The 23,196-nt window shown below is 44.8% G+C and overlaps 1 protein-coding gene across 1 annotated transcript in view; it reads left to right on the forward strand.

Annotated features, from left to right (window-relative positions):
- The window catches only part of phldb2b (pleckstrin homology-like domain, family B, member 2b), a 224,653-nt gene that overhangs the window by 81,497 nt on the left and 119,960 nt on the right, over positions 1 to 23,196 (forward strand). The window contains exon 8 of the mRNA XM_078559568.1: positions 5,493 to 6,832. Coding sequence (XP_078415694.1) covers positions 5,493 to 6,832 — 1,340 coding nt within the window. The remainder of the gene's footprint in view (positions 1 to 5,492; positions 6,833 to 23,196) is intronic.

The raw sequence follows: 23,196 nt of genomic DNA on the forward strand, positions 1-23,196 counted from the left end.
TTTCCCTGTCGGAGAAACAGTGTCACTGCCTGTGCCGGCTGACACTTCTTCAGTTACTGCACCAGGAGTGTCCCCTGGATTATTGCTCAGTACTGTCGAGTTAGGCCTTCAGTCCCCAACCTCCTGACTCAGTGACACCACCTGACAACTTGCGTGGTTAAGTCAAACACACGAGAGTCAGGCAGGGAGCTGCACTCAAAGGACGAAAGACAGACCTGCATTTTTACAGCACCTTTTGCAATGTTAGGCTATCTTAAAGCACTTTACAACAGTGACTATACTTCAAAAGGTACTTAATTGGCTGTAATGTAGCAGCCAATTTGTGCACAGCAAGCTCCCACAAAACAGCAATGTAGTAATGACCAGACAGTCCGTTTTAATGATGCTGGTTGAACAAGAAATGTTGGCCAGGATACCAGGGAAAAGCACCTTTCCTGTTTCTCAAATCACACCATGTGGGACAGCGGAGTTGGGTCCTTATTTTCATGTCCCATCCGAGTGGTGGCATCCCTGACAATGTAGCACTCCCTCCCTGAACTGGAGAGCATCAGCCTAGGTTATGCGCTCAAGACTCTGAGACAGTCTTTGTGTGCTATCATTGAGCCAGGGCTGATGGTGTTAAGTTAACTTAGCAACATAAGAGTGGGCGTAGAACATTCATCCCCTGGAGCCTGTTCCCCCATTCAGTGGGATCATGGCTGAAGTGTGACCTAACTCCGTGTACCTACTTTTGCTCCACATCTCTTAATACCTATAGTTAACAAAAGCCTATCACTCTCAGATATAAAATTAACAATTGATCCAGCATCAAGTGCTATTTGTGGGAGAGAGTTCCAAACTTCAACCAGCCTTTGTGTGTAGAATTGTTTCCTAATTTCACTGAGTAGTCTGCTTCTAACTTTTAGATTGTAAAGTCTGACTCCCCAACCACTAGAAATAGTTTCTTTATCTCTTCCCCATAATATCTTGAAAACTTTGATCAAATCATCCCTCAATCTTCTAAATTCCAAGGAACACGACCCTAGTTTGTGAAATCTTGCCTCGTAATTTAACCCTTGGAGACCAGGGAGCATTCTGAAAAAGCTGCACTGCACTCCCCCAAAGGTCAATATGTCCTTCCTAAGCTGTGGGGTACAGAGCTGCTCACAGTGACTCAAGGTGTGGTCTAACCAGGGCTTTGTAAACCTTTGCATGTGGTCTAACCAGGGCTTTGCATGACTACTACCCCTGTGCATCCTAATCCACAAGGAAGAAAGACCAGCATTCCAGTAGCCTTTTTGATTATTTTCTGTCCTATGTTCTGTGTCCTATTTTGTCCTATGTCCTATGTCCTATTTTCTGTCCTTCTGATCTATGTATCTGCACCTTAGAATCCCTGTGGATCCCCATTTCTCACCATTTAGAAAGTATTCTGTTCTATCCTTTTTAGGTCCAAGTTGGATAACCTCACATTCTCCCACATTGAAATCCATTTGCCACAGTTTTGCCCACTCACTTGATCTGTCAAGAGCTGTGTGTAATTTTTCCCTTCAATCTACGCTGTCTACATATCTATTGGTAAATTTGGATGTGTGGTTTTCCATCCCATCATCTAAGTCATTAATAAATGAAGTGAATATTTGAGGCACCAAGACAGTTCCTTGTGAGACAGTCACTTTTCTGGTGTTGCTGAGAGGAACCATCAACCACTAGAGTGTCAGTTAATTATATTGTTATGGGTTAATGGAAATTACATTGTTAGTTTAATGGCATTACATTATTAAACAGGTGATAGGTATTTGTACTGCTGTAAATGGGGACAGCTGGGACACTGGCATGGTGGGGTAGCATTGACTGTGAACTAGGTCAATAAACTCTCTCCAGCAAAGAAAACTGTTGTGTCTTAGTTTTAACTTCACCAACCAGCGTGGATTCAGTTAGCACAGAGAACCTGCCCATTATCCCTACTTTCTGTTTCCTGACCCCCAGCTAATTTCCTAACTGGGTCAATAATTTGCCTTCAGTTCCATAGGCCTCAACTTTAGCTAACAGTCTCTTTTGAGGGACTTTATCAAATGCCTTATGGAAATTGATATAAACAACATTCATAGACACTCCTCTGTTCGCTCCTTTAGTCAGCTCTTCATAGTAGCTACGAGAAGGGAAAACAGTGTCAAATCAGTGAGAGGCATTCAAAAGCAAGATTCTATGGGCACAGTGTAGACATGTCCCCACAAAAAAAAAGGGTGGTACTCCCAAATCTAGAGCCCCTGGTTATCTAGAAGCATAGAGAGTACGATAAAACAGAAAAAGAAAGCTTGTGACAGCCACAAAAAATTTAATACTGGAGAAAGTCTTGAGGAGAAAGTACAGTGGGTGAAGTAAAAAAGGTAATTAGGGAAGCAAAGAGAGGATATGAAAAAATATTGGCAGGTAAAAGCAAAGAAAACCCAAAGATGTTTTACCAATACATTCAGAGCAAGAGAATAACTAAGGAAAGGGTAGGGTCTATCAGAGATGTACATGGTAACTTGTGCGTTGATGCAGAAGATGTGGGCAGGGTTCTCAATGAGTACTTTGTCTCTATCTTCACTAAGCAGAGGGATGATGCAGACATTCTAGTTAAAGAGGAGGAGTGTGAAATATGAGATACAATAAGCATAGTGAGATCGGATATACTGGAGGGACTGACATCCTTGAAGGTGGATAAATCACCAGGGCCGGATGGACTGTATCCCAGGCTGTTAAAGGAAACCAGGGAGGAAATAGCAGATGCTCTGAGGATCATTTTCCAATCCTCACTAGACATAGGCGAGGTTTCAGAGGATTGGAGATCTGCAAACATTGTACCAATATTTATAAAGGATGCGAGGGATAGGCCAGAAAATTACAGGCCGGTCAGTCTGACTTCGGTGGCGGGCAAATTATTGGAATCAATTCTGAGGCACAGGATAAACTGTCACTTAGAAACGCACGGATTAATCAGGGATAGTCAGCATGGTCTTGTTAGGGGAAGATCGTGTCTTACTAACTTAATAGAATTTTTTGAGGAAGTAACAAGGAGGATTGATGAGGGTAGTGCAGTGGATGTTGTCTACATGGATTTTAGTAAGGCATTTGACAAGGTTCCACATGGCAGACTGGTCAGAAAAGTAAGATCCCATGGGATACAGGGGGATGTGGTGAGTTGGATTCAAAATAGACTCAGTGACAGGAAACAAAGGGTAATGGCTGATGTTTTTGTGAGTGGAAAGCAGTTTCCAGTGTGTTCCACAGGGGCCAGTGTTGGTTCCCTGGCTGTTTGTTGTATACATTAATGATTTGGACTTAAATGTAGGTGGCATGACTGGGAAATTTGCAGATGACACAAAAATTGGCTGTGTAGTTGATAGTGAAGAGGATAGCTGTTGTCTCCAAAATGATATCAATGGTTTGGTTGAGTGGGTAGAAAAGTGGCAAATGGAATTCAATCCACAGAAGTGTGAGGTTATGCATTTGGGGAGGGTAAACAAAGCTAAGGAATACTCAGTAAATGAGAGAATATTGAGAGGGGTTGAGGAAGTGAGAGACCTTGGAGTGCATGTCCAAAGGTCCCTGAAGGTGGAGGGTAGGTGGATAAGGTGGTTAAGAAAGTATATGGAATGCTTTCCTTTATTGGTTAAGATATAGAATACAAAAGCAGGGATGTAATGATGGAACTGTATAAAATGCTGGTTAGGCCACAGCTGGAATTTTGTGTACAGTTCTGGTCACCACATTACAGGAAGGACATAGTTGCTCTGGAGAGAGTGCAGAGGAGATTTAGAAGAATGTTGCCAGGGCTGGAAAATTGCAGCTATGAGGAGAGATTGGATAGGCTGGGGTTGTTTCACTTAGAACAGAGGAGGCTGAGGAGTGATCTAATTGAGGTGTATGAGATTGAGGGACCTGGATAGGATTGACAGGAAAGACCTGTTTCTCCTAGCTGAGGGGTCAATTACCAGGGGGCATAGATTTAAGGTGATTGGTAGAAGGATTAGAGGGGAGATGAGGAAAAACTTTTTCACCCAGAGGGTGACGGGCATCTGGAACTGGTGGTTGAGGCTGAAATGCTCAACTCATTTAAATGATACCTAGATCTACACCTGAAGTGCTGGAACCTGCAAGGCTACAGAGCAGGTGCTGGAAAGTGGAATTAAAATGAACGGCTAGTTTCTATTTTTCCTCTTTCTTTGGCCGGCGCAGATGTGATGGGCTGAATGGCCTCTTTCTGCACCATAAGTTTTCTATGGCTCTGTGGACCACCCTTTATAAATCCATGCTGGCTTCCTCTGATCAGCTGAATATTTTCAGTGTTTGGTCCCTCTATCCTTAATGACAGACTGATAATTTCCTGGCGGCAGATATTAAGCTGACTGGTCTACAATTCGCTGGTTTCCCCTCACCTTTTTTAAATACATAAGCAATATTCCAATCTAAAGGAACACTTCCAGATTCGACAGAGCTTTGGGAGATTAGAGTTCGGGATCTGTAATGTTTTCACCTACGTTCTTTAAAACCCTGCATTGAAACCATTGGGTCCTGGGGGTTTGGCCACTCTGTCGTGCCACGATTTTCTTCACTGCTGTTGATGCGTTAATTTTGTTGAGTCCCTGTCCCTCATTCAATGTTAGTTTCCTTGGGATGTCTGGCATGCTGATCTCTTCCTCTGTTGTAAATACTGACATAAAATAGTTATTTAAGATGTTCATCATTCATGGAATCGGCATTGTCAGTTTTAAATAAAGCCCTAAGAAATAGGAGCAGGAGTAGGCCACTTAGCCCCTCAGGCCTGCTCCACCGTTCATTACAATCATGGCTGATCTGATTGAGGCCTTAACTCCACTTTCCGGCCTGTCCCCTCATAACCCTCCACTCCCTGGTCAATCAAAAATCTGTCTAACTCAGCCTTGAAAATAGTCAATGACCCAGCCTCCACTGCTCTCTGGGGAAGAGAGTTCCAAACATTAACGACCCTCTGAGAGAAAAATTTCCTCCTCATCTCTGTCTGAAACGGGAGACCCCTTATTTTTAAACCGTGCCCCCAGTTCTAGATTTCCCCATGAGGGGAAAAATCCTCTCAGCACCCGGCCTGTCAAGCCCCCTCAGAAGCATGTATTCCAATAAGATCACCTCTCATTCTTCTATAGACCCACATTGCTTCTGAGCATTCTGTTTTTCCAGATACAATTGTAAAGGTTTTTTGTGCTGATTTTCAAATTCCTTGCACGGGACTTTTCGCACTCACTTTTTGTAGTTCTTACTATCTGCTTTGTCACTTTTAAATAACAAAGTGTAAATCCCACACTCCCAGCAAGGAGCTGTAGTCCAGCAGTCACAGTGACTCCCCAGATAACGCTCCCTTGGGGGTTCAGCTCCGTACTGGAAATGTTACATTACCCGACTCAGCGGCTATGATGCGCCTGTAGTTAGCAGGATAGCTCAGGGCGAAAACCGAAACAAGCCTGCTCTAATTCTTCTGTTGTTTCTGACAGATTTTTCCAACATCAGAGAGCACCAGGCAGCAACCCAGAGCCCAACCTCCAGACAGTTTGGATTGGAACCGAGTTGCCATGGTTATGTAGATGACAACACCATTCAGAACATGGTCAACCTGATGAAAACGAGCAGATACATCCCACGTGCTGACGGGCAGGTCAGGAGCCCCCCTGAGACCTCGCCCAATGAAGGAAAGCGATTCGCGCCCAGAGTGCTCACCAGCCGCAACGCCACACCGCCGCCATTTTATCCCCAGTTCTCACCCTCCTTGGCGGACAAGCAGGCCGGCAGTGGTTTCCAGAGGTTCTTTCCGGTCAGATCGCCAGTTCACCTGGCTGGCTCACCAACTCCTCCGCAGAGCCCACCGTCGCCAACGGTTTCCTCCCCCTACGACGTCTACTGGGGGAGGAGACAGGAGCTGTGGAACGGCTCGAGGGCTCAGGCCCTTGCTTATGGGAACCCCTTCGCAGAAAACTCCTCCAGACGGGGGGCGTGGGATGACACAACGTTGCCGGAAAGCACCCGTTTGGGCCTCGCGTCGGTCCGGGCCGCCACAAACCGCGGCAAGGAATCGGCCAGCATGCCATCGAGCCCCAGGCTGGCTCGCAAGCTGCATCTGTCGTGCAGCCCCACCGATTGTTGCCCCTTAGGCCGGGAGAGGATTGCCATTGGTGAAGGGGCTTTTGGACCCAGTTCCCGAGCCAGGGAAGCGCCCGGGAGTTGCCTCCGGCAAATGGGAGTGCACAGTCGTTCACTCCCGAGACTGCACAAGCCTGGAGACTGCCAGCTGGTGCCGTTTGCATCCATCCAGTCTGTGGACTGCCTGAAACCGAGGTACACCGTGGATGAATCCAGGGATTTGGGTCCGAGGTATTTCCCTCTCCCAATGAAAGAATCTCAGTACACGTACCCAAGCCAAGCAGCGTCGCCATACTCGAGCATCGCCGGGGAAGGACATGAGGAGCACCATGTCACAGGAAGCCCGAGGATTGCTCAGAAGATCGCCCTGGCTTCACCACCCCATTTGCATGATAGGGATAGTCCCTTTACCCTTGATCCCAGGAGGAAGGAGTTTCAGAATGGAGTGGGGGACTTCTCCGTTGACGCCATTGACCAGGTGTTCTGGAGTCGGAGCAGCCTTAGCAGCCTCCTGGACTCCCATGCTGGTGACATGGGTAAGCTGACGGTGACGGCACTGGGACAGCGCTCTGCATCTCCTGCATTCCGCAAGCGTACCAGCAGCATCAGCTCAGTCGGGGGGAACGAGGAGGATTTAATGGGTTACCATCAACGACAAAAGGAGGAGAGGCTCCGTGAACAGGAAATGGAGCGCCTGGTGAGTAGAGAGGTCCAGAACCAATGGCATTGTTGTCTTACAGTGAGAGGAGATAAAGTGGGTACACACTTGATAATCTGCTGATGGACCTTCCATTGTGGATTCAGGCAGGGACCTATTTCTGAGCACACAGTCTAGTGACAGATTTCACCCTCAGACTGAATGAGTGAGAGCATTTGTGTAACAGCAGTCAAGCTGCTTTGTTGGGAGTTGAGTTCTGTGAACCCCTGGGGCGGGCACTCCTCGTACCGTCACTGCTCTGATCGAGTCATTGGCACTGAGTCCCAATTGCTCAGAGCACTGTGGGTGCACCTACTCTACATGAAGGCAGCTCACCATCACCTTCTCGAGGGCCTAGCCAGCGATGCCCACATCCTAAAGAATGATTGAAAAGTAATTAACTTTTAAATTTGTCAAATGTACACCCAGTGTTCCAGCTGACATTGATTTCCATACCCTCTAGTTCTTAACAGCCATTTATTGAAGGGATTCGCAACATTTACGTGGTGATTTTGTTTACTGGAGATACTACAAAGAAGAACACCATTATTATCCATTCAAGTAGTGCCCTAGAAACCTGATAAAACTGTGATAGTTCCAAAGGCCTGAAATAGGCCTAAAGTGTCCAAAATGGTGGCTGGTGTTCCTGGACTTTCCACAGTTGAGGTGCGCTGCCCACCATATTGGTAAAGGCATCAACAAAGGTGTTCAGTGGTCCTGTCTAAAACAGGCACTAGGAACATTCTGAATGCCAATCAGGGGCCTACAACCTGTTTGAAGCCTCTCTAAGTAAATGATTTGGCCAGAGGCCTGAGGCCTACAGGTTGTCCTTAAAGAAGCTGACAAAGGCCGCAAAGTGAAAGGTGTTTAAAATCCTGAAAGTGACACTGTGAGGTACGGGAATCTTTCATCTGACTCCATAGAAGACACTGCCAGCCACCCCTCCTCTCTCCCAATCAATATATGCCTCCCTCTTACCCTCCCAATTGATTCCCTCCTCCCTATCCCCCTCCCAATTGATCAGCCCCTTCTGCTCCTGATTGATACCCCTCACCCTCCCAGTCCATCACTCCATCTCCCCCCGATCCATCCTGCTCACGATTTATCCCAATCCTGATCAATACCTTTCCCTTCCCCGGTCACTTCTTCCTCTTTTCCGATCCATGTCCTTGTGGATTGTTGTAATATAGAGATTGTCTTGTGGCTGGAAGTGTCCCAGAACAGACCCAACCACATCCAGATCCTGTAATTCAGTGCAACCACCTCCCAAGTGTGAGGGAGTGTGTGTGTGAGAGAGAGAGAGAGTGCACGTACACCAGGAGAGGGGAGTATGTATATGTGTAAAAGAGCAAAATTGTGTAAGAGAAATTCCCTTAACTCCTTTTTTGCTTTCCACATTCCAACCATTTCTCTTGTGGCATCCCTGCTGCCAATTCCATGTGCTGATACCATTGCAGTAATTAACATATCATCATATTAACAAGTGTTGGTTGACTTTCAGAGCAGAAAAACAGAGGCTGTAATTATCCCGTGGTTTTTAACATTTATTCATACATGGGTTGTGAGCATCGCTGGCTGGACCAGCATTTATTGCCCATCCCTGGTTGCCCTTGAGAAGGCGGTGTTGAGCTGCCTCCTTGAACCACTGCAGTCCATGTGGTGTAGGTACACCCACAGTGTTGTTAGGGAGGGAGTTCCAGGATTTTGACCCAGCGACAGTGAAGGAACGGTGATATATTTCCAAGTCAGGATGGTGACTGGCTTGGAGGGGAACTTCCAGGTGATGGTGTTCCCATCTATCTGCTGCCCTTGTCCTTCTAGATAGGGGTTGTCGTGGCTCTGGAAGGCACTGTCTAAGGAGCCTTGGTGAGTTCCTGCAGTGCATCTTGTAGATGGTGCACACTGCTGTCACTGTTCATCAGTGGCGGAGGGAGTGAATGTTTGTGGATGGGGTGCCAATCAAGTGGGCTGCTTTGCCTTTGCACTATCCAGTGCTTTCAGCCGTTTCTTGATATCATGGGGAGTGAATGGAACTGGCTGAAGACTGGCATCTGTGATGCTGGGGACCTCCGGAGGAAGCCGAGCTGGATCACCCACTCAGCAATTCTATATTGCCTCTGTATAGCTGAGAAAAGAGACATGCTGTCAAAACTTTTCATCTTGCACTCATCAGGACAGATGCAAGAATGCCAAATTTCAAAGGGCCCAAGTTTCTACCGCATGATAAAAGTGTGCTGATTGGTTGGCAAGCCAACTCTGGTCGAGGTGTTGCCATGGAGAATGCACCTGGGAACTATTGTCCCCCACATTTTAATTTGATTCAAAAATGGTGCAATGCCTAGACATGTTCCTTTTGCCTGCAGAGGACAATTTGAAATTTGGCATTCTTGCATCTGTCCTGATGAGTGCAAGATTAAAAACTTCGACAGCATGCCTCTTTTTGAGAAATACTCAGGTTCGGTACTAGCATGCGACTATAAAGCATGTATCCTTATCCAGTGCAGATTGATAATTAGACAATTTGACAAATCTAATGTGTAACAATAAGAAAATAGCCATTTTTCATTTTTATTTATTCTCACAGTTATATATTTTTTCTCTCTCTCTTTCTTTCTTAGCCTGTCTCAGCCTCTCTGTTGTTCCACTCAGCCTGTTTCTCAGCCTCTCTCTCTGAAGCACAGTGTGTTGGGTTTTCTGGGGCGTGAGAGGATTTGGAAAGGATCTGCCCAGTGACAGTGAAGCAAATCTCTCCTGATTGGTGCTTGGAAAATAATTATTGCCTAATTGTCTTTGAAGGAGCCAAATAAAGAGAAATAAAGTACAAGTGATGGAACTGTTCCTCTCCGCCTGTCATCCTGTCTCTCTCTCTCTCTCTCTGTTCCTTACTCTCTCTCCCTCTCAGCAATCTCTTTTGCTCAAAAAGTAAAAAAAAAGCATTGGAAATGAGTTTTTTCTGTGAAGAATTACCCCCGCTTCCAAACAGGGTTGACATTTGAGTTTCTTACCAAATCGTCTGGAAATGAACACTCTAAATACTTTGAAGAGATCGTCTCCAAATTGTTGGATTTGGAGAGTCGTAATGAGGTGCGTCGGGAGATTATCCGCACTGCAGATGTTCAGGCTGGAAATCACTGTCACAAGTCCCATTGTTAACTCACTTCACTGGATATAGTGATAGCTCAGACGTGAGTGTCAACTTAAAATGTTGCCTGTGAGTAAGGCCTCTAGGTAAAAACCTTAATGCAGGTGCATGAACACAAGAAGACACGAACTAGGAGCAGGAGTTTTCCATTCGGCCCCTCGGGCCTGCTCTGCCATTCGATAAGATCATGGCTGATCGGGTTGTGGCGTCAACTCCACTTTCCTGTCTGCCCCCCATAACCCTTGACTCCCTTGTCGATCAAGAATCTGCCTAACTCGGCCTTGAATATATTCAATGACCCAGTCTCCACTGCTCTCTGGGGAAGAGAATTCCAAAGGCTAATGAACCCCTGAGAAAAGAAAATCACCTAATCTTCGTCTTAAATGGGAGACCCTTTGTTTTTAAACAGTGTCCCCTAGTTGTAGTCTCTCCCACGTGGGGAAACATCCTTTCAGCATCCACCCAGTCAAGTCCCCTCAGGGTCTTACATGTTTCAATAAGATCACCTCTCATTATTCTAAACTCCAATGTGTACAGGCTTGGCCTGTCCAACCTTTCCTCATAAAATAACCCTTTCCTCATAAAATAACCCTTTCATCCCAGGAATCAGTTGAGTTTACCTTCTCTGAACTGCTTCTAATGCAATTATATCCTTTATTAAAACTGTGCAGAGTATTCCAGATGTGGTCTCACCAAGGCCCTGTACAACTATAGCAAAACATCCCTATTTTTATATTCCACTCCCCTTGCAATAAATGACAAGATTCCATTTGTCTTTCTGTTCCTTACACTTACTGTTCCTGTGTACTAACCTTTTGTGATTCATTTACCAGGACACCCAGATCCCTCTGTACTTCAGAGTTCCGCAACCTCTCTCTATTTAAATAATACTCTGCCTTTCTATTCTTCCTGCTAAAGTGGACAAGTTCACATTTTCCCACATTATGCTCCATCTGCTAAGTTTTTGCCTGCTCACTTAACCTATCTAAATCCCTCTGTAGACTCGTTATGTCCTCTTGATAACTTACTTTCCTAGATTTACTTATTATTAGCAAATTTAGCTCAAATATATTCAGTATGATATAGATTGTAAATAGCTGAGGCCCCAGCACTGATCCCTGTGACTCTCCACTAGTTACAGCTTACCAACCAGAAAAAAGACCCTCCTCTCTGTTTCCTGTTAGCTAACCAACCTCTATCCTTGCTGATGTTACCACAACGCCATGAGTTCTTATTTTATGTAGTAACTTTTGATGTGACACTTTATTGAATGCCTCTTGGAAATCCAAGTACACCACATTTACAGGTTCCCCTTGATCCACTTTGCTTGTTACAACCTCAAAGAACTCTAATAAATTGGTCAAACACAATTTTCCTTTTACAAAACTATGTTAACTCTGCCTGTTTGATTTTGTGATTTTCTAAATGCCCTGCTATGACCTCCTCAATAATGGATTCTAGCATTTTCCCAATGACGGATATTAGGCTAGGATATTAGACGGATATGCTTTCTGTCTCCCTCCTTTCTTGAACAGAGGTGGTGAGAATATGAAATGTAAGATTTTAATCTTCATTGAGGAAAAACATTCTGCATTTTTATTAATGTTTGATTGGTTGAATTCTTGTGATTTTTAATTTGTGGAGTTTTGATATTTCTCGATTTTTGAATTCAGATTTAAAAGGATTTGAATCTTTGCAGTGGGTGAATTGGGACTGGTGTAGGTTAAGGTACAATTGGCAGGCTATTGCGAAAGTCACAGTTTACAGTAATTGGATGGTGGCTGGTCAACATGGAGTGCAATGCATCGCTACAGTCAGGAGATGATCAAGGCCTATTGGGGAGGATGTAAAAGTGGTGATGGACAATGTTGCTGAGGTGAAAGCAATTAGTCCTACAATTCTGGAGCGTTCAATAAACTCCTGACTACTTCAGTCAGATTTATCCTTATTGTCAACTTGGAAATCACTCTTGGAAGTGGGTGGGCTGGGGCTGGGGCTGGTGTGGGGGGGATGCAGGGTTTCAGTCAGCATCTCCTGTGAATGGCCAACCTTGCTGTCAATCACAAATGTTTGCAGAATCTACCTCAGAAAATAGTACTTCAATCAATTTGATTGGTTCACGTGTTTCCATTACTCCCATTGCAAAGATTCTCCAAGATACATGGCCTGTAGAGGCTGAGGAAGTGGGAGACAGGGTTGTGGGAGTGGGGTGGCAGGGTACGGGGCACCCTACGTGAGTTTGTGGGCAGGGGAGGTGGCAGGGTGTACGGAATGGGAGCCAGGCTGCGGTGTGGGGAGTCCTGAGTGGGAGGAAGTCTACATTTGCTGTGTGACAAGCGAATGTTGATTTAAGCTTTTCCCATTACTATTTTTCCCTCACTAATCTTGCCCATGAGACCTATTTCCTGTTCCCTCGATCCAATTCCCATTAAAATGCCGATCACCCAACATCCCCTCCTGGCATCCCTGTTAGTCGATGTTATAAATGGATCTCTCTCATCAGGTGGTGTCTGTCTCTCCTTTAAATCTGCCATCATCACCCTTCTCAGAAAAACAACCCTTGACCCCTCTGTCATTGCAAACTACCGTCCCATCACCCTCCTCTCTGTTCTCTTCAAAGTCCTTGAACATGTTGTCACCTCCTAAATTCATTCCCATCTTTCCTGGAACTCCATGTTTGAATCCCTCCAATCAGTTTTCCACCCCTGTCATAGTACTGAAACAGCTCTTACCAAAGTGACAAACAACATCCTCTGTGACTGTGACAGGGTAAACTTTCCCTCTGATCCCTCTCGACCTGTCTGTAGCCTTTGACACATTTACCACAGCATCCTCCTCCAACCCTCTCCTCTGTTGTCCAGCTGGGTGGGGCTGCTCTCACCTGGTTCCATTCTTATCTATCTAATCATAGCCAGAGAATCACTTGCAATGGCTTCTCTTCCTGCTCCTGCACCATTACCCCTGGTGTCCCCCAACGATCTATTCCTGACCCCCTCCTATTTCTCATCCACATTCTGCCCCTTGGTGACATCATCCGAAGACACGGTGTTAGTTTTCACATGTACACTGACACCACTACCTCTCTCAACCCCTCCACTGTTGTCAGTTATCAGACTGCTTATCTGACATCCAGTCCTGGATGAGCAGAAATTTCCTCCAATTAAATACTGGGAAGACTGAAGCCATTGTTTTCACTCCAAACTTCATTCCCCAGCTACCGACTCCATCCCTCTCCCTGGCAATCTCCCTGAGATTAAGCCAATCTGTCTGTAACCTTGGTGTGATGTTTGACCCCGAGGTGAGCTTTTGATCTCATCAGTAAGACTGCCCATTCCCACCTCTGTAGCTTTGCCCTTTTCTCAGTATATCTGCTGCTGAAACACTCATTCATGCCGTTGTTACCTCTCGATTTGACTACTGCAGTGCACTCCTGGTTGGCCTCCCACATTCAACCCTCTATAACTTTGAGGTTGTCTAAAACGCTGCTGCTTGTGTCTTAACTCCCATTCCCCTCTGCCCCGCGCTCTCTGACCTACATTGGCTCCTGGTTAAACAACATCTTGATTTTAGAATTCTCATCCTTGTTTTCAAATCCGTCCATGACCTCACCCCTCCCTATCTCTGTAAATCTTCCCCAGCCCCACAACCCTCTGAGACATCTGTGACCCTCTAATTCTGGCCTGTTAGCCATCCATGCTTTTAATCACTTCACCATTGGTGGCCATGCCTTCAGCTGACTGAGGCCTAACCTCCCTGCCTCTCTATCTTGTTTTTCTCCTTTAAGATATTCCTTAAAACATACCTCTCTGACCTAATATCTCCTTATGTGGCTTAGAATCATATTTTATATTAAAATGCTAATGTAGAAGTGCTTGGGGCATTTTATCATGTTAAAGTCATTGTATAAATGTGCATTGTTGTTGCAGTAAAGTAAAACACATCGACTGGTGAACATAAGTGTCAAAATAATTCCCACCTAGTCCAGGTTCCTGATTTTCCTTATCCTGGGGTATGATCAGTGTTAAAGCGGACAGAGGGATCTGAGCAGGGACGGTAAATCCATTGGAAATGCGCAGGGCTGGGTCAGCGTTCCAAGGTCAGGCAACGCCAATCTCCCTATGGGACCCGAGGGAAAGCGGGATTCCTGACATCTGAGGGGCATGTGCCCACTTCCCACACCAGTATTCCCGTGGTTCCTGCCTCTGCTGCATGTGATGCCCTGGGAGGGAAGCAGTGCTCGAGGATTCTCAGCGTCCCTGGCATCGCAGTGACTGAACAAAACAGGCCATTTGGCCCGAGTGGTGTTTATGCTGCACACGAGCCCCCTCCCTGCCCTTGGCTTCACCTCACGTTCTCTGATCTTCTTCACTGCTTCATCGGTTTGGAAACCACAGATTTACTGACGGGTTTTAAAAAAAAATGATGGGGCCTCATTCGAGTTGGGCTGACTCGGAGTAATGAATGCTGAATGGAGGCCCCCAAAGGCAGAACCTGTCCCTCACCATGAGCTGAATGCCTAAAGCTGCTGACAGATCAAGTTTACAACCTGGGTGAACGGAAGCTCACAATCATTGAGCTCCTATATTTGCACATCCCCTGACATCAGATCCCAAGGCTGGTCTGTTTGGATAGTGTTACTTGCCCAGTTGTTCCAGTCTGTGTTAACGTAATGAGTTTTTAGTGCCTGTTGATTTAAACGTGAGAGTTGATGTGGAGATGTTAGGTCAGAATATCAGTTCCATCCACCCAGTTCATTGCTGGAGGGAGGGTTAAAATCGAGGCATTTTTATGCTGTTAATTTGCTTAAGAAAAGATTGGAAATCTGGGTGAGAAGGAAGGTACTGAGGCCTACCTGCTGATCAGTATTTTAATTAACTCAAGAGGCGAAACCATCAACATGAGGTTTAATCCACTAGAAGCTCCATTATCGTCGTGTGAGGTGAGTCCAAGATAGCCCATTGACATTGTGTTGTGAAACACCAGCTGCGGCATTTAAATTGAAGCCTTGCATCTGTTAAATAAATAATTGCTTCTACAGTGGGCCTGGTGCCTTTTTCAAACTAACTGATAATTGGTGCGATTGATGAGCATTGGTGGTTTAAGTGAAACTGAAGGCTAGAATTGGTGGATCAGTTTGGCCCAGTTGACGGCATCATTTGAGAATCTACATCACCCACTTTTATACAGTTTTTTGTATTTTGAACTTTACCTGCATTTTCCTGTAATTCTCTATCCTCCTGTCTCTTTGGGTGACCTCCTGACTGGAGTCTGTCTCCTCGGGTGCTGCTCACTCTTGAATGATCAGATTTGGTGTTCAAACGCCCTGAATCCTTCCCCCCCCCCCCCCCGCACCCAACCCCCCCCCACCCCGCTTCCCACTCCCCACTGTCATCTCCCATGTTTCAGTGGTTTTAAAGAGCCTGCTTAAGGTTCATTAATAGAGCACAGAGACAAGGCATTGACATTCAGAGCTGGGCAGGCTTGGTATTCGGCAAGCAAGAAACCAGGCTACACTTCTAAGTGTCTACCAGGATATTGCAGTGAGTTGCAGCAAAGTTATTGATAAACTAGAGTCACATAACTCCATGTTATAGAGTGTTTGTTCAACAAGACTGTCCCATCTTTTCATTTGCTTCTTTTGAATTGTTAGATTAATGGGAATAATAGTTATTCATGGCACAGAATGAGACCAATCAACCCATCGACCCTATGCTGGCTCTCTGTAGAGCAATGGTCAGTCCCATTCTCGATCCCTGTAGCCCTACAAGTTTCCCATCCAATTTCATTTTGAAATTATTGATCTGTTGGGTAGAATCTTGTTGGAGCATGGGGTGGGGTCTGGCTTTTCCTTGTCCCCTTCAGATCAAATGTGATCCTCACCGTATCTTGCTGAAAGTGGAAGCTGATTACACAAGGTGCCTGTTGATGTCGAACTTTACAATTATTCAGACGTTGCTGCCACAGATGCTGTATCATCAGCAGAAATGCTGCTCTTAATGGTCCTTTCATGAACTCGCAATTTAGTTAATGTGACGCAGAAATGCTGCTCTTAATGGTCCTTTCATGAACTCGCAATTTAGTTAATGTGACTTACTCTGCTGGTCAGCTCCATGTGCCTCTTCTTGTACATTGAACTCTTCTGTTCAGTGAGCACAAAGCTGAGGGGTTAAGAACGTTGGTGGGTCAGTCTTCAGTGCATGTGCATTTTGAGCATATCACTGAACTTGACTTGAAATAAGTGTAAATGGGCAAGAGGAGTGAGTGGTGCCGAGCTAGCAGAGATGTAGAATTACAGAGCACAGGAGGAGGCCATTCAGCCCATTGTACTTGTGCTGGCTCGTCGAAAGGGCCATCTCATTATTCCCACACCCGTGCTCTTTTCCCCATTGCCCCTCAAAATTTTCCCCTTCAAATATTCATCCAATTCTGTTTTGAAATGTATTGTTCATTCTGCTTTCACTGCCCTTTTGGGAAGTGCAATCCAAATCGTCGTAACTTACTGTAGTATTTAAAAAAAATCATCTTCAACCCTCTGGGTGAAACTGTGGCAGATGGATTTCACTGTGGCTAAGCGTGCGGTAATCCATTTTGGACCAACAAAAGGATAAATCCAAGTGTTTTTAAATGGTGAAAAGTTAGGAATAGGGAAGGTCCAAAGTATTTTTGGAGTTTATGTATACAGCTTACTAAAATGTAGTGCTCAGGTACAAAAAAATAATCAGAAAGGCTAAAGGAATATTCACCTGTTAATCGAGAGGGCTGGAATGTAAAGGGGAGGAAGATTTTCTACAGTTATACAAAGTCCTGGTTAAATATATCTGAAGTACTGTGGAGTACAGGAAGGATATATATTGGCCATGGAAGGAGCTCAGAGCAGATTCACCAGAATGTAATTAGAGCACCAGGAATTAAATTATGAGGAGAGATTACATAGGTGTGGCTTATATTTTCTAGAATTTAGACGGTTAAGGAACGATTTGATTGAGGTGTTTAGGATTTTTGAAAGGAATTGATAGGATAGTTTGGTGACTGAGGGAGTTTAAGGGTTAAATTCTGTCTAAAATCTAGTCTTTAAGTTAGCAATTAACTAAAAGTTGCTATTAGGGTTGGAAGAAGGCGAGTTTTAGCCCTGCCTTAAAACAGGACTCATACAGGCTCTGCTTGAGCTGCAACTAGTTAGATAACTGGCTTAATCAGGTTTTCAAAGGCTAGGTTCAGAGAGTATAAAAGCGGGCTATCTTATGGTGATGACTTTATCTGCATTGAGTGCTATTTTTGGCTGCAGTAGAGTGTTTCAGTTGGAGTTTGGTGACTAAGAGAGTTCGGGGAGGAGGTGCTCCTTTCCTTTTCTACCTTTCCTCAAAGAGGAGCGGCGGCCTTGGTAAGTAGGACCTGGTGAGTAAATTAGCTAAGTGTAATATTTTTAAACAAGTTGATGTACATGGATTTAACTGAGAAGCGCCAGGAATAAGGGAAATTTAGGCCAATATAATGAAGTGATATAAGTAATCCAAAGTAGAATAAAGTTAAGGTAAGGGAAGTAGAGTTAAGACATTGCAGAGCAGCTGAGTCGGGTGGAATGCGTGCCCTGTAATATGTGCAAAGTCATGGACGCTACTAGTGTCCTAGACAACCACATGTGCAGGGAGTGCTGTCAGCTGCAGAAACTTGAGCTTCGGGTTTCAGAGCTCAAGAGTTGGCTGGAGTCACTGTGGCGCATCCACGAGGCTGAGAGCTACGTGGATAGCATGTTCAGAGAGGTGGTCACACCACAGCTTTAAGGGCCTGGAGACAGAGAGAGAATGGGTGACCACCAGGCAGTCCAAGAGAAGTAGGCAGGTAGCGCAAGAGTCCCCTGGGGTCCTGCTCACAAACCGGTGTTCCATTTTGCAAGCTGGTGAGGGTGCTGGTTCCTCAGAGGAGTGCAGCCAGAGCCAAGTTTATGGCACCATGTGTGGCTCGGCTGTACAGGAGGGGAGGAAGAAGATTGGAAGAGCAACAGTGATAAAGGATTCATTGGTTAGGAGAACAGATAGGCGTTTCTCTGGCCGTAGACGTGACTCCAGGATGGAATTTTGCCTCCTTGGTACCAGGGTCAAAGATGTCACAGAGCAGCTGCAGGACATTCTTCTGAGGAGGGTGAACAGCCAAAGGTCGTGGTCCACATTGGGACCAATGACATGGGTAGGAAGGGGGATGTGGTCCTGCAATCAGAATTTAAGAAGCTTGGTAGAAAATTAGCAAGCAGGACTTCAAATGTAGTAATTTCCGGATTACTCCCAGTGCCACATGCCAGTGAATACAGAAATAGGAGGATAAGGCAGATGAATGTGTGACTGGAAAGATGGTGCGGGAGGGAGGGCTTTAGGTTCCTGGGACACGGGGACTGGCTCTGGGGGAGACAGCACCTGTAGAAGCTGGACGGGTTGCACCTGAACAGAGCTGGGACTGAGCTCCTTGCAGGGCGTTTTGTTAGTGCTGTTGGGAGGGCTTTAAACTAACTCAGGAGGGGTGTGGGAACCAAGAGAAAATATTAGAGAGAAATGCCAGTGTGCACAAAATACTGGGAGAGACAGATAGCACTAGTATAGAGAATAGTAAGTTAATCGGTGAAGTCGGGGTAAGGGAGAAAGTAACAAAATCTAAATCAGGGTTACTGTGCATGTATGTGAATGCACGGAGTATAGTAAATAAGATTGGGGAGCAACAGGTGCAGTTTGCCATGTGGAAATATGATGTTGTGGTGATAACAGAGACCTGGCTTAAGAAAGGGCAGAACTGAGTGTTAAATATTCCCAGATACAAGGTGTTCGGAAAAGATAGTAAAGGAAGGAAAGGAAGAGGGGTGGCGGTATTGGTTGAGGAGAGCATTGCAGTGTTGGAGAAAGAGGATGTCCCAGAGGGTTCAAGGACAGAATCAATTTGGCTCGAGCTAAGGAACAAAAAGGGTGCAGTTACATCGCTCGGTGTAGTCTATAGGCCGGCAACTAGTGAGAAGGATGTAGAAGAACAAATCTGCAGGGAAATTACAGAGAGATGCAAGCATTATAGAGTAGTTATAATGAGGGACTTTAATTACCCAAATGTAGACTGGGACAGTGGTAGTGTACAAGGTGGAGAGGGGCAGAAGTTCCTAGATTGTGTGCAGGAGAATTTGCAAAAGCAGTATGTGTCCAATCCAACAAGAAAAGACGCACTGTTGGACCTGGTTTTTGGAAATGAGGTGAGTCATGTAGATCAAGTGTCAATGGGGGAACATTTAGGAGACAGTGATCATTGTATTGTATGTTTTAGGATGATGATAGAAAAGGACGGTAGGCAATCCAGGGTAAGAATAATTAACTGGACAAGAGCCGACTTCGATGGGGCAAGAACGGAGCTGGGACAGATAGATTGGAACAAAAGATTTGCAGGAAAAACTATAGCTAAACAATGGGCTACCTTCAAAAAAGAATTGGTTTGGGCACAGTCAAGGTATATTCCATTAAAAGGGAAAGGTAGGACAAACAAATACAGAGCTCCCTGGATGAAAAAGGAGATCAAAATCAAGATAAAGAAGAAAAACTGTGCTTATGACATGTGTCAAGCATAAAATACAATTGAGAACCAAGAGGAATACAGAAGGTTCAGAGGGAAGGGTGAAAAAGCAAATAAGAGAAGCAAAGAGGGGTTATGAGAAAAGACTGGCAGCCAACATAAAGGGGAATCCCAAAGTCTTCAATAGGCATAGAAATAGTAAAAGGGTGGTAAAAGAAGGAGTAGGGCTGATTAAGGGCCTAAAAGGGAATTTACGCATGGACAAAGGGGCCATGACTGAAGTATTAAATGAATACTTTGCATCCGTCTTTAGCAAGGAGGTTGATGATACCCAGGCCATGGTGACAGATGAGGAAACTCTTGTCAGTAGAAGGGTTCAAAATTGATAAGGAAGAAGTGTTGAATAGACTGTCAGTGCTTAAAGTTGACAAGGCACCGGGACTGGAAGAGATGCATCCAAGGAAATTGATTGAAGGAAGTGAGAGTAGAAATTGCAGGGGCACTAGCAATAATCTTTCAGTCTTCCCTCAATTCTGGCACCTGGACAATTGCAAACATTACTCCCTTGTTCAAAAAAGGCTGTAAGGATAAGCCCGGCAATTACAGACCAGTCAGTTTAACTTCAGTGGTGGGCAAGATTCTAGAAGCAATTATTTGGGATAGAATTAGTAGACACATGGAAAAATATGGATTGATAAGGAAGACCCAGCATGGGTTTCTAAAGGGGAATCATGTTTACCTAACTTGCTGGAGTTTTTTGAAGAGGTAACAGAAAAGGTCGATGAGGGTAATGCTGTTAATGTGGTGTACATGGACTTTCAAAAGGCATTTGATACAGTGCCACACACAGACTTATGAGAAAAGCTATCGTTCATGGAATAAAAGGGGCAGCAACATGGATACAAATTTGACTGAAAAATAGGAAGTATAATGGTTCATGGATATTTTTTGGGCTGGAGGAAGGTTTCTAGTAGAGTTCCCCAGTGGTCGGTATTGGGACCCTTGCTTTTCCTGATCTATATTAATGATCTAGATCTTGGTGTGCAGGGGACAATTTCAAAGTTTGTGGATGATGCGAAGCTTGGGAGTGTTGTAAACTGTGAAGAGGATGATGTGGAATTTCAAAAGGACATAGACAAGTTGGTGGAGTGGGCAGATAGGTGGCAGATGAAGTTCAATGTGGAGAAGTGTGAGGTGATGCATTTTGGTAGGAAGAACATGGACAGACAATATAAAATAAGAAGTGAAATTCTGAAGGGGGTGCAGCAATAGAAAGACTTGGGTGTATATGTGCATAGATCATTGAAGGTGGCAGGACAGGTGGACAGAGCAGTTAATAAAGCATATCGTATCCTGGGCTTTATTAATAGGGGCACAAGAGTACAAGAGCAAGGAGGTTATGCTGAATTTATAGAAGACACTGGTTAGACCTCAGCTGGAGTATTGTATACAGTTCTGGGTGCCACACTATAGGAAGGATGTGAACACATTGGAGAGAGTGCAGAAGAGGTTTACAAGAATGGTTCCAGGGATGAGAAACTTCAGTTACGAAGATAGATTGGAGAGGTTGGGACTATTCTCCTTGGGAAGAAGAGGGCTAAGAGGAGATTGGATAGCGATGTTCAAAATCATGAGGGGGTTGGACAGAGTAGATACGGAGAAGCTGTTCCCGCTGGTAAAAGGATCAAGAATGAGAGGGCACAGATTTAAAGTGATTTGCCAAAGAAGCAAATGTGACGTGAGAAAAAACTTTTTCACACACCGAGTGGTTCAGGTCTGGAATGAACTGCCTGGAAGTGTGGTGGAGGCAGGTTCAATCGAGGCATTCAAGGGTGCATTAGATGATCATTTGAATGGAAACAATGTGCAGGAGTACAGGGAAAAGGCAGGAGAATGGCACTAGGTCATAATGCTTATTTGGAGAGCCAGTGCAGAGATGATGGGCCGAATGGCCTCTTTCTGTGCCGTTAAAATTCTGTGATAGATAGAGAGAAGCTTTACCTGCTGGTGGGGGAGTCAAGGACATGGGGACATAACCTTAAAATCAAAGCCAGGCCATTCAGGAGATAAGCTAAGAAACACTTCTTCACACAAAGGATGGTAGATGTGTGGAACTCTATCCCACAAAACCAGTAGATCCTCAATTAATAATCTTAAACCTGAGATTGAAAGTTTCTTGCTAACCAAGGGTATTGATGGATATGGAGCCATAGTGTGTGTCTGGTGTTAGGACACAGGTCAGTCATGGGCCCACTGAGTGATAGTACAGCCTCAATGTGGCTGAATGGCCTACTCCTGTTCCTGTGTTCCTACTGTCCAGTTAGCAATAATATTAAATTTGTGCCTGCTGGTTATCGATCCTGCTGCTGGTGGAAACGGTTTCTTCTTATTTACTCTATCTAAGCCCTTCATAATTTTGAACAACCTCTTAAATCTTGTCTTAACCCTCTCTGCTCTATGGAGAATAATCCCAGCTTCTCCACTTCAATTAAGTCTCCCATCCCTGGTGTCATTCTGACAACTCTCCCCTGCACTCTCAAGTTTGACATTCTTCCTAAAGAATACGCCCAACATGGGACAGGATGGCTCATCTGATGATGAACCAGTGATCCATGAAGATTTCCCATGAATTCCTTGATTTTACACTCTATTTATGAAGCCCAGGATCGTGTATGAGACATCAGAGCACTTCACCTCTCTTTTTCTTGGATCTGGGGATGTTCTGAGCATGGGACATGTGAGTTATTCAGCAAGCGTGTAGACACTCCAATCATTTACAATGAGGGGAACATCCTGCCTGCCAAAGCTCCGATGTTGTTGCTGGGCAGCGCAGGGTAGAGGGAAGTGTGGCCTGGAATACAGCCCCATCTCAAAAACCAATAATGGATTTGAAGATTACAATCAATGCATCCACAATCTCTGCAGCACTTCTTTTAAGACCCTAGGATTCCAGGGACGTCAGCCTTTAATCCAATTAGTTTTCCTAGTACTTTGCCTCTGATCATGATTGTTTTAAGTTCCTCCTTTCCCCACCCCCCCCTGCTTTTATACTATTTTGGGGGTGTTTTTTGTGTCTTCTCCTGTGGAGACAGATACAAAATACTTGTCTCTGCCATTTCCTTGTTTCTCATTATTAATTCCCCAGTCTCATTCTCTAGGAGATGAACTACTTTCTTACTTTTTATATACTTGTAGAAGCTCTTACTATCTGTTTTAAATTTCTTGCTAGTTTATGTTCATATTCTACTTTCCCCCCTTTATTTTTAGCCAGCCTTTACTGGTTTCTAACAGTTTCCCAATCTATCAGCCTACCACTACTCTTCACAGTAGTATACATTTTTTTCTTTCAATTTGATACCATCTTTAACTTCCTTAGTTAACCACGGTGTTGCATCCTTCTAGTAGAATCTTTCTTTCTCGATGGACTATGTCTTTGTTGAGAGCTATTACATGTGTCCATAAATGTCTGCCACTGCTTCTCTTATGGTCTTACCTTTTAACCCATTTTCCCAGTCCACTGTAGCCAACTCTGTCATCATACCTTTATAATCACCTATCAATTCATCCACCTTGTTGCGAATGCTGTATGCATTCAGATTAAGAGCCTTTAAATCTATCTTTTTTTAACATTTTTACTTACTCTGACCCTCTTTGCTGGTGCACTTGTTTGTCTGTCCTGTCCCTT

Source organism: Cetorhinus maximus, chromosome 16 (genome assembly GCF_964194155.1).
Source record: "Cetorhinus maximus chromosome 16, sCetMax3.hap1.1, whole genome shotgun sequence".
NCBI classification, from domain to species: domain Eukaryota; kingdom Metazoa; phylum Chordata; class Chondrichthyes; order Lamniformes; family Cetorhinidae; genus Cetorhinus; species Cetorhinus maximus.